The 11,241-nt window shown below is 45.8% G+C and overlaps 1 protein-coding gene and 6 non-coding genes across 7 annotated transcripts; 4 read left to right on the top strand and 3 right to left on the bottom strand.

Annotated features, from left to right (window-relative positions):
* Nucleotides 1-879: 879 nt before the first annotated feature.
* Nucleotides 880-952, bottom strand: TRNAV-UAC (transfer RNA valine (anticodon UAC)). Its single transcript has one exon. It is a non-coding gene; the product is annotated as a tRNA-Val (tRNA).
* Nucleotides 953-1,182: 230 nt separating this feature from the next.
* Nucleotides 1,183-1,255, top strand: TRNAV-UAC (transfer RNA valine (anticodon UAC)). Its single transcript has one exon. It is a non-coding gene; the product is annotated as a tRNA-Val (tRNA).
* Nucleotides 1,256-2,005: 750 nt separating this feature from the next.
* TRNAV-UAC (transfer RNA valine (anticodon UAC)) lies at nt 2,006-2,078 on the bottom strand. The gene has a single exon. It is a non-coding gene; the product is annotated as a tRNA-Val (tRNA).
* A 263-nt stretch (nt 2,079-2,341) lies between these two features.
* Nucleotides 2,342-3,734, top strand: LOC149353058 (uncharacterized). The gene has a single exon (XM_089577274.1). It carries the CDS (start codon nt 2,367-2,369, stop codon nt 3,522-3,524), a length of 1,158 nt encoding a protein of 385 aa, XP_089433400.1. The 5' UTR covers nt 2,342-2,366; the 3' UTR covers nt 3,525-3,734.
* A 3,309-nt stretch (nt 3,735-7,043) lies between these two features.
* TRNAV-UAC (transfer RNA valine (anticodon UAC)) lies at nt 7,044-7,112 on the top strand. The gene has a single exon. It is a non-coding gene; the product is annotated as a tRNA-Val (tRNA).
* Nucleotides 7,113-7,857: 745 nt separating this feature from the next.
* TRNAV-UAC (transfer RNA valine (anticodon UAC)) lies at nt 7,858-7,930 on the bottom strand. Its single transcript has one exon. It is a non-coding gene; the product is annotated as a tRNA-Val (tRNA).
* A 230-nt stretch (nt 7,931-8,160) lies between these two features.
* On the top strand, nt 8,161-8,233 carry TRNAV-UAC (transfer RNA valine (anticodon UAC)). Its single transcript has one exon. It is a non-coding gene; the product is annotated as a tRNA-Val (tRNA).
* Nucleotides 8,234-11,241: the final 3,008 nt, after the last annotated feature.

Raw genomic sequence — 11,241 nt, 5'->3', positions numbered from 1 at the left:
CAGTCAGTGCAACAGACTATAATACCACTGATTACCATACGTGATTAAATATGTGTCTTCCTCCTTGCGTGCCAGTGTTTACATGGCGAGTAGTGATAGATATTGAATATCGCATCAATACGAAGACATTTCTTTTGGAACAGTGCACTAATTTTATCATCAGTTGCAGCAGCAGCAGCCTGACTACGCCCACTGCAGGGCAAAGGCCTCTCCCATGTCTCTCCAATTAACCCTGTCCTTTGCCAGTTGCGGCCACTGTATCCCCGCAAACTTAATCTCATCCGCCCAACTATCTTTCTGCCGGCTATGCTTGCCTGCTCTTGGAATCCGCTCCGTAAATATGGAAAGTTTTATTTCCAGCACATGTTTTGCAAAAATCCAGAATTTTTGTTTTGCATAAGACTGAAGCCACTGTCCGATAATGACAGTGGTAAATTAATCTTCATTATTTCAAAACTCTGATAAATTGATAAATTGATCAGTGAACATTGAACGTAAAATAAGAAGAGAAAAGTCGCTTTGGAGAAATGCGGTGTAGCTCTATTTATATAAAAAAAGAAAACGAAAACCCTACTACGTTCTTTCACTTGAGTCCGGCGAGGAATTTTGTTTGAAGTCGCGACTGCATTCAGCTGGATGTCCACCAATAGCAAGTACTACGCATGCAATGGACACCGTATCCATGGCCGAATTTCTTTTTTTCTTTCATGATGGCTGAATTTCTTAACGATGCTTCTCTTAATTCATAGTTTACATCTTCATTACAGGTCGTTCTTGCTATTTTTTGTTTATTGCAGGTCGTTCTGGCTATGGTGCCGTAGTAAGCAACTAACATTGCTTGCTAACTATCAGCCATAGAAAATAAAACATAACATCGCGTTGTTCCGCCCGGGATCGAACCAGGGACCTTCCGCGTGTAAAGCGAACGTGATAACCACTACACTACGGAACCAGCTGACAATGGCGTTCTCGGGCTTTGTTTTCTGACAATTATCTTGCTGTCACCAGTCATGTTAAGCAACCTGGTGGCAATACAACTCTACAGCCATGTTTTTTGCAACAGTTATTTATTTGCCGGATCTGACATATTAGCCACATTAGCGGCAGCAAGAGCAATGAATATCACAAGCGGCAACAAAAGAATTATTGCAAAACACAGTCCCAAAACAGGCAATGTCAGCTGGTTCCGTAGTGTAGTGGTTATCACGTTCGCTTTACACGCGAAAGCTCCTCGGTTCGATCCCGGGCGGAGCCACATGTGTTTTATTTTTTTTATTATTTTTCATGATCGTCATCATCATCAGCCTGACTACGCCCACTGCAGGGCAAAGGCCTCTCCCATGTCTCTCCAATTAACCCTGTCCTTTGCCAGTTGCGGCCACTGTATCCCCGCAAACTTAATCTCATCCGCCCAACTATCTTTCTGCCGGCTATGCTTGCCTGCTCTTGGAATCCGCTCCGTAAATATGGAAAGTTTTATTTCCAGCACATGTTTTGCAAAAATCCAGAATTTTTGTTTTGCATAAGACTGAAGCCACTGTCCGATAATGACAGTGGTAAATTAATCTTCATTATTTCAAAACTCTGATAAATTGATAAATTGATCAGTGAACATTGAACGTAAAATAAGAAGAGAAAAGTCGCTTTGGAGAAATGCGGTGTAGCTCTATTTATATAAAAAAAGAAAACGAAAACCCTACTACGTTCTTTCACTTGAGTCCGGCGAGGAATTTTGTTTGAAGTCGCAACTGCATTCAGCTGGATGTCCACCAATAGCAAATACTACGCATGCAATGGACACCGTATCCATGGCCGAATTTCTTTTTTTCTTTCATGATGGCTGAATTTCTTAACGATGCTTCTCTTAATTCATAGTTTACATCTTCATTACAGGTCGTTCTTGCTATTTTTTGTTTATTGCAGGTCGTTCTGGCTATGGTGCCGTAGTAAGCAACTAACATTGCTTGCTAACTATCAGCCATAGAAAATAAAACATAACATCGCGTTGTTCCGCCCGGGATCGAACCAGGGACCTTCCGCGTGTAAAGCGAACGTGATAACCACTACACTACGGAACCAGCTGACAATGGCGTTCTCGGGCTTTGTTTTCTGACAATTATCTTGCTGTCACCAGTCATGTTAAGCAACCTGGTGGCAATACAACTCTACAGCCATGTTTTTTGCAACAGTTATTTATTTGCCGGATCTGACATATTAGCCACATTAGCGGCAGCAAGAGCAATGAATATCACAAGCGGCAACAAAAGAATTATTGCAAAACACAGTCCCAAAACAGGCAATGTCAGCTGGTTGCGTAGTGTAGTGGTTCGATTCCACTTCCGGCTTCCGTGGGAGACGGTCGTGTGATGGGAAGCTCTGAGCGCGCTTCGTTATCGGTCATGTCTGGCCGAGGTTTCGGTGAGCGACGCCCACCAGTGGGCTATCGCTTAGTTTTGCCTACGCTGCCTTCGGGAGACGCAATGAAGACAGCGGTTTTCCTTCACTGCGATATTGCCGGGCGGCCTTATCGCATACAGGATTTTCGTGAGCCTTTGGAAACTGCCGGTGTTCTACCTTTCGTGGCTGGCATTGGGGCCTTTCAAATGTCGCATGTGTGGATGCTGAAGCTGAAAACTGCGGAAGCGAAGGAACGACTGCTGACAGAAGGAGCACTTGAAGTGAAAAAACGCTATTGTGCGGTCATAGACCCCAACAAACGTGAGTTGGCCTTCAGGGTGCACTGGGTGCCCTTCTACGTGTCGAATGATTCTGTGCAGAAGGCTTTTGAAGAATTTGGAGAGGTGACAGACGTCAACCGCGAGCAGTGGAACAGTCCCGGTTTCGAAGACGTCGAATCGACCACCCGTCTGGTGCGTATGGTTCTGAAGGAGGGGCTCTCTATCGATGATTTGCCCCACATGCTCAAGTTCTACGGAGGACAAGTGTTGGTGGTGGTGCCTGGACGGCCACCAATATGCCTACGGTGCAAAAGGACCGGACATATTCGACGCGACTGCCGCACGCCAAGATGCAGTTTGTGTCACGCCTTCGGACACGAACGGGAAGGGTGCGTTCGCACGTATGCGCGTGTGGCCACGGGTACTGCTCCGCCGCAAGACGACGGCAGCGAGCTGCTCATGGACCAGGAGGAACTGGAGAACGCCGGAGCCCCGCCCCCTTCAGGACTCAGCGACGGCCCTGCTTCCCAGCAGCCGGAGCTGCCCGCTGGCGACGAGAAGTCACAAGGTGACCCCGCTGCAGAAACGACTGGCAAGAAGGCGGATGCTGCTGCGGCGCCAGAAGAGCCAACGAGGGAGAGCACTTCAGGCGACCACGACTCCGAGGCGCCGATGGATGCGACAGTCGCTTCCATTAAGCGACCTCGTGACTACGAAAAGGCACCGGCTACGGAACGAGAACTGCGTCGGCTAGAAAGGCATTGGAGAGGGGAGGGAGCCAAGAAAGGCAAGTTAGCCTTGTCGCGGTCCTCGTCGCTAACTCGCGACGAGAGGCCGAAGCAGTGAGCCTTAGTCACTGTTGTTTGTTTGCTGTGTGCACGCTATGGCTTATTTGAAGAAACCGCTAAAAGTTGGCACTCTGAACGTACGAGGGCTTGCCTCGAAGCGTAAGCAAGTGCAGTTGAACCGACTGTTCGGGGAGTTAGATCTAGATATCGCGGCTATTCAAGAAACAAAAGTTGAGGATGAGCAGCAAACAGATAACATGGTGCTTGGTTTTCGTTCGCATTTTAATGTTTGTGTAAGCCATGCGGCTGGTTTGTCGGCGGGATGCTGTCTTTTCCTGAGGAAAAACATAGGCATAGTAGAAGAACAAATAATAACTTGTGCAAGGGGGCGGTTTATCGTGTGTGACTTCACATATGAAACATTCGCGGTGAGGGTTGTTGTCCTGTATGCTCCCACGATACAAAAGGAACGGCGCGGTTTTTTTGAACAGTTAGCCTCGTTCCTTGATTGCAGTCGAGTGCTCATACTATTGGGAGACTTCAATTGCGTTTTGGACCCTAAAGATCGTTCAAATGTAAAGGATGTAAAAGACCCGAGTGTTGATTTCTTGAAGAGTGTCCTCAACGAGTGCAGCTTGGAGGATGTAATAGGTCTGGCGAAGAGTCAGAATCACGTGCATTTTACGCATTTTCAAGGTAGTAGCCACGCACGACTGGACAGAATATATGTGTCGCCGGAGTTTTCACCTTCCTGTGAGCAGTATGAAGTGAAGCAAGTGTCATTTAGTGACCACTGCCTAGTTACGATAACTTTGGGAGGAAGGAAGCATCGTAAAGCAAAAATGAACTGGGATATGTGGAAACTAAACTCAAGGCTTATAGAAGACGACATATTTTTAAGAAAAGTTAAGGAAAGCATGGATATGTTTAATAATAGTAAAAGAGGACGTATTGAATCTTGGGAATGCTTTAAGCAGGAGTTGAAAATGCATGCCATTGAGCGTTCAACCATAAGAAAATATGAGGGAAAAAAAGAAGAAAAGCATTTGCGTGTGCTTTTGGCGAATTTAGGGCACGAAGAGGAAAAAACGCCGGGCATGTTCATGCATGATATAAAAGGCGTCAAAGTTAGGCTAGAAGCTTTAGATGCTCAGAAGTACAGAGGAGCAGCGATAAGAGCACGCACGGAAAAATGGCTTACTGGTGAAATGCCTACAAAACGCGCGCTCACAGATGAAAAGCGATACGCGCGGTCAAACGAGATATCAGTTATCGAATACAAAGGACGAACCCTCAGTGAACAAAGTGAAATTTCGAGTGCATTCGTGGAACAGTACCGTGAGCTGTTTTCATGCAAAGCACCAAGTGAAGAAGGGTTTCGGGAAAACTTTTTGCCACTTATGCCAATATTAGGAAATGAGATAACTGAAGAACTAGAGAGCGAAATAAGTATTAAGGAAATAGAGACAGCAATTGAGGAATTGAATGCCGGAAAGTCGCCGGGACCTGACGGTTTGACTGCTGCCTTTTATAAGAGCTTTAAATATGACATTGCTGCTATGCTACATAAGCTTTTCAAAGAGTGTTTTGAGGTCGGTAGGCTGCCACCTTCGTTTAGCAATGCTCATACGGTCTTAATTCCTAAGACAGATGACCCTGCCAAGCTGGTAAAAGTAACAAGCTATAGACCGATCACGTTAACAAACGTTGATTATAAAATCCTGATGAAAGTGTTAGCTAAGCGATTGCAATACGTCATAAAGGATATTGTAGGGCCTCACCAAACGTGTGGCATAAAAACAAGAAGCATATTTAAAAATATTCATGTAGCACGCAGCGTGCTCGAGTGCTGCGATGCTTTAAATAAGAAAGTGGCTATGGTTCAAATTGACTTTGAAAAAGCATTTGATCGGGTGTCTCATGAAATACTCTATTGTTTGTTGGAACATATTGGTATTGGTTCGGTTGTTCTCAATGGAGTAAAAATGGCTTATGCATGTTGCTCGACACGACTTATGGTAAACAAAATATTATCTGAAAGAATTGATGTGAGGGCTTCTGTTCGACAAGGATGTCCACTGTCCCCTCTACTCTTTGCAATTTATTTGGAGCCTTTTTGTAGGATGATAACTGCGAGCGAGCACATCCGAGGTTTTAGGTTGGGAGCGTGTGAGGTGCGAATACTGGCATATGCAGATGATGTTGCCCTCTTTTGTGAAGATCGCAAAAGTATTGTAGAAGCGTTACAAGTAACCGAAAGGTTTTGCAGGCAAACTGGTAGTGCTGTTAATCTAGATAAATGCCTCGGAGTCTGGCATGGACAATGGGACTTAGAACCAGAATCGTTCTGCGGGGTTCGATGGGCTACAACTCCCGGGGTTTATTTGGGAGTCCCGCTGGACAGATATGGGGAAAATACCAATTACTGGAATGAAAAAGCGGAAGAAATGCGGGACCGGACCAAAGGATGGATGGGCCGTAATCTTTCTATTTTCACGCGTGCAACTGTATGTAACACCTTTCTTGTGGCAAAGATCATGTATTTACTTCAAGTATTATATTGTGCACGAACCAATATCCAAAGGTTTCATCGGGTTTTTGCGGTTTTCATTTGGGCGTCTAATTGGGAACGCATTCGCAGAGATAATCTCTTCCGGAGAGTAAAGGTCGGGGGACTGTCTCTGATGCATCTCTATGTGCGGCAGGTTGTTTTAAGGTTTTGTTTCCTGCGTGACCAAAATGACGCCTTTCTGCGAACATTCATACAAATCATGTTATCCAGTGCACTTCCAGAATTCATTGTCTCTTCTTGCAGTGCTCGGCGGTACACAGTGTCTCGCTTCCTGCGAGAGGTTGTCTGGTCGTTCAGGTTTTTGAAAGTGCGGTTCTCTCTAGAGTATTTAGCGAATGTAACGCCGAAGCGATTATACAAGGATCTCATTGAACAGTTGTTTCCAGCGCCACTGTACAGAACCTTATACTGTGAAGGCCCTGGGAAAGACGTTCTCAGGCGAGTTAAAAAGATGACTGTTGCACCTGGCGTCAAAACTTTCTTTTTCAAACTGCACACCGGAACCCTTCCAGTAAAAACATGGCTAGAGGAAAAGGGCCTTTTTGTTCCTTGGGGCTCGAACTGTCTCCTGTGTAGAAAACCGGAGACGGTAGAACATGTGTTCCTGGATTGCTGGGATGCGGTGTTCTACTGGGATGTTTTGCAAAGAACCCTAAAAAAGGACTTGCCATTGACACCGCGCGGAATTCGGTACTTGACTACTGAAAGTGATGTTGCACAGTACGACCAGATTATGTTATTGGGCCTTCACAGCATTTTGAGGAGTAGAATGGCTGTTCGACACTGTGACTTGGATGCACGATCGGTATGTGATTATTTTGTGGAACATGTGTATAAATTAAGAGAAGTCTTGAAGCAACAAGATTACGCTGATGATGTATTGAGTCTGATGGACCAACTTGTGTTAATGAAAGTCCATTAGACACGGTTGTCTGCCAAGGGGCATGACAACTACGATATTTTAGTTATGTATTCATTCATGCAATAAAGAAAAAAAAAAAAGTTGCGTAGTGTAGTGGTTATCACGTTCGCTTTACACGCGAAAGCTCCTCGGTTCGATCCCGGGCGGAGCCACATGTGTTTTATTTTTTTTATTATTTTTCATGATCGTCATCATCATCAGCCTGACTACGCCCACTGCAGGGCAAAGGCCTCTCCCATGTCTCTCCAATTAACCCTGTCCTTTGCCAGTTGCGGCCACTGTATCCCCGCAAACTTAATCTCATCCGCCCAACTATCTTTCTGCCGGCTATGCTTGCCTGCTCTTGGAATCCGCTCCGTAAATATGGAAAGTTTTATTTCCAGCACATGTTTTCCAAAAATCCAGAATTTTTGTTTTGCATAAGACTGAAGCCACTGTCCGATAATGACAGTGGTAAATTAATCTTCATTATTTCAAAACTCTGATAAATTGATAAATTGATCAGTGAACATTGAACGTAAAATAAGAAAAGTCGCTTTGGAGAAATGCGGTGTAGCTCTATTTATATAAAAAAAGAAAACGAAAACCCTACTACGTTCTTTCACTTGAGTCCGGCGAGGAATTTTGTTTGAAGTCGCAACTGCATTCAGCTGGATGTCCACCAATAGCAAGTACTACGCATGCAATGGACACCGTATCCATGGCCGAATTTCTTTTTTTCTTTCATGATGGCTGAATTTCTTAACGATGCTTCTCTTAATTCATAGTTTACATCTTCATTACAGGTCGTTCTTGCTATTTTTTGTTTATTGCAGGTCGTTCTGGCTATGGTGCCGTAGTAAGCAACTAACATTGCTTGCTAACTATGAGCCATAGAAAATAAAACATAACATCGCGTTGTTCCGCCCGGGATCGAACCAGGGACCTTCCGCGTGTAAAGCGAACGTGATAACCACTACACTACGGAACCAGCTGACAATGGCGTTCTCGGGCTTTGTTTTCTGACAATTATCTTGCTGTCACCAGTCATGTTAAGCAACCTGGTGGCAATACAACTCTACAGCCATGTTTTTTGCAACAGTTATTTATTTGCCGGATCTGACATATTAGCCACATTAGCGGCAGCAAGAGCAATGAATATCACAAGCGGCAACAAAAGAATTATTGCAAAACACAGTCCCAAAACAGGCAATGTCAGCTGGTTCCGTAGTGTAGTGGTTATCACGTTCGCTTTACACGCGAAAGGTCCTCGGTTCGATCCCGGGCGGAGCCACATGTGTTTTATTTTTTTTATTATTTTTCATGATCGTCATCATCATCAGCCTGACTACGCCCACTGCAGGGCAAAGGCCTCTCCCATGTCTCGCCAATTAACCCTGTCCTTTGCCAGTTGCGGCCACTGTATCCCCGCAAACTTAATCTCATCCGCCCACCTATCTTTCTGCCGGCTATGCTTGCCTGCTCTTGGAATCCGCTCCGTAAATATGGAAAGCTTTATTTCCAGCACATGTTTTGCAAAAATCCAGAATTTTTGTTTTGCATAAGACTGAAGCCACTGTCCGATAATGACAGTGGTAAATTAATCTTCATTATTTCAAAACTCTCTCCGCAGGCCTAACCACACTCACGAGCAGTCTCTTGTAGTGTCTTCTATGCGACTTACACTTCAACGTAATAAAAATTAATTGCGGAAGGTCCTGAATTTTGGCGACTGTGTAATACTACTGCACACGGCCAAATTTAGTGTCATTTTCAACGGGCGTCACCCGCGTTTAGACATTCGCTCAGCGTCACATGAGTAACTTCACTGATATCGGCTGCCAAAAGCACTTGCCTCGTAGTGAGTTCGGCGCACCCATTCCACTCGGCGGAAACACTCTGTGCACTGTATCCGTGAACAGCCAGCTTTTCTGTGCGGCGAAAATTCCTGCACAATGCCGGCGTCAACTTACTCCGGGGGAATAGTTCGAAGCAGTGCCTACGTTGTTTAGTCAGGGTAGATGTGCGTTCATCGTCTGTGAAACACCTGCCGTGCAGTACGCTGTCAGCACTGCATTTAGTCCACTTAATCCTCGACACAGGACGCTAGCGAGCCAGACCGTGCCTCCTTTCTTGAGGAAGGTCAGCGCCAAAGGCATGAGCATGGGCCTAGAAAATGATAGCGCAGCATCTGACATATCGGCCCATAGTTCATCGTGTCTTGCCCAAGGAAACGCCTGCCGTGCAAGATAGGCGCAGCGGCTTCGCCTTAAAACAATAGAAGAGGGAAAACGAATGCGTGCTAGTTGCTGGAAAAAGTGCATTCCGAATGGCACTTTCCTTCCGAGTGTATCACCTTGTCGCCACAGTGGCACTTCACGAGGCGAAATGCACTAGCTGGATGGGACGCTAAATTTGGCTGTCTGACAGCCGTATAACTATATCACTCCTGCGGAGACAGGCAACGGCGCGCACACTGATGAAAAGGCGAACAAAAAACAAAAATGCTATCAGGAAAGTGCGTCGCAATAAATACATCAAACCCTTTAGCGCTCTACAAGGCAAACGCATGCAAAACCGTGTGAGAAAATCACAAAACAGTGGTTACGTGGTTATATGCAAGTTCCCCGTTTTCCCGCAATCCGCGCTTCTTTAACGTAGCGTTTGCCGATCCTACGCTGTTCTGTGGAAATTCGGAATACTTTAAGCAGTATATCACTGATTCATAAAGAGGCTAGCTTTTCTTTGGTAGGAAAACCCTCCGTAAACTTGGAAGTGAACCGCCGCCGCCTGTACGCTTCCGCGAGCGCCGCTGGTTCCCGATCCCCACTAGCGAAGCGGGAGTGTCGCCTCCTGTAGGGCGATCTCGCAGCTAATACCCTTGGTGTTACATTTCGCGGAAAAATTCTCCCAGATTACCGGAGATTGCGCACATGTTCCGAGTTTCGAAGTCCCTTTTTAGAAAGAAAGACTTTTTTTTAGGTTTTTAACTGTCGGTGAAACTGTGGATTGCCTTGTGAACACTTGTCGACGATGTGTGCCATGCTATTGTTTTTATTTTTATTTTCACCTTATTTTTACGCATGCTTGGGGGCTCGTTGTTTCTGGGAGAAAGTAAAAAAAAAACAGACGCACAGTTAATAGTAAGCGCTTCTCCGGTCTTCTCGTCTCTTGTCCTTTAAGATCTGTTTCATGCTCTTTACTTACGAAATATGGATCACCAAGTGCTGCATCACACTACTGTTTTATGTTAATAGCGGCTGTGGCTGGCCGCGACTGAGCACACTATGGCATCGACCAATAACGTGCCCCAAAATTACCTGTGCTTAAATCGTGTGCGTTCATCCCGTAAATTGCATGTGGCGCAAATTTTGTGCAGATGTTAAAAATGAACAACGAAATGACGAAGTGACAAGCGGAAATTTTCTCGATTCCATCGCAACATATCGATGGGAAGTGGAGGCCTTCTCGCGTATATAACGATCGAATGTTCCAGGGAAGAAGGCAGTTTAAGAAAGCTTACATCGTTTCACGCCCAGCTAGTTGTGCCTTCGAGCAGAGCCAAGCTGCAAGTTTCGCATGGTGTGACCGCGTTAGTTGAGATCCGTGTCCGTCTCCTACATTTAGACGGACGATTAAAACAAAGGCATCGTCGCATATTTCTGCGAGTTCATTGGCCCACAAATGGCAAATAAAACGGCATCATCACCAGCCTTGCTGGCTAAAGGTAGTTAGGCGACTTGACCTCCGTCTGCCTGTACCCATTACGTGAGCAAAACAAATGCTTGGAATGACTTTTCCTGCTGTAATTAAGTTTTGTTCTCCCACCTCTCTCTCCAACGAATCAACAAGAACCTCACAGTACAAAGCAGTGCAGCATACAGAAAGCGATACACGACGCATGCGTTCATGAACTTGAACCAGCAGAGGTTTGCTAACTGAACACCGCGTTTTTAACCACAAGAGGCTGCGTACTCAACGGAGACCGTCCCACGGATAGCGTTGCCCGCCGTGTTTTTAATATAAAATGAATGGATCGAGCGGAAACCTTCTTATGCCGCTTGCACCCACATCACACTTTGAGATCGATCGGGAAGCCCTCCCGGCGCCACCGCTGTTGGGGTTCACTCAGCTGCGTGCTTTCCTGTGGGACGGCCTCAAGCGCTGAGCTCGTCGTGGAGCCATCCGGAGTGCGCTTCTGTCTGGCTACGAAGTAAACCGGTCCCACGGGGCAAGCCGGATGTCCCTTAGTTGAGGAGAAACCGCCTCTCCCTTATGCCTCCCGAAGCTATCAAGCGGTGA

Source organism: Amblyomma mixtum, chromosome 3 (assembly GCF_055824585.1).
Source record: "Amblyomma mixtum isolate Tamu chromosome 3, ASM5582458v1, whole genome shotgun sequence".
NCBI classification, from domain to species: Eukaryota; Metazoa; Arthropoda; class Arachnida; order Ixodida; family Ixodidae; genus Amblyomma; species Amblyomma mixtum.
The sequence above is the reverse complement of the archived record's forward strand: the minus strand, read 5'-3'. Positions and strand labels throughout refer to the sequence as shown.

Coding starts and splice junctions, on each gene's coding strand:
- LOC149353058 (XM_089577274.1), top strand. CDS start 2,367: ATGGGAAGCTCTGAGCGCGCTTCGTTATCGGTCATGTCTGGCCGAGGT.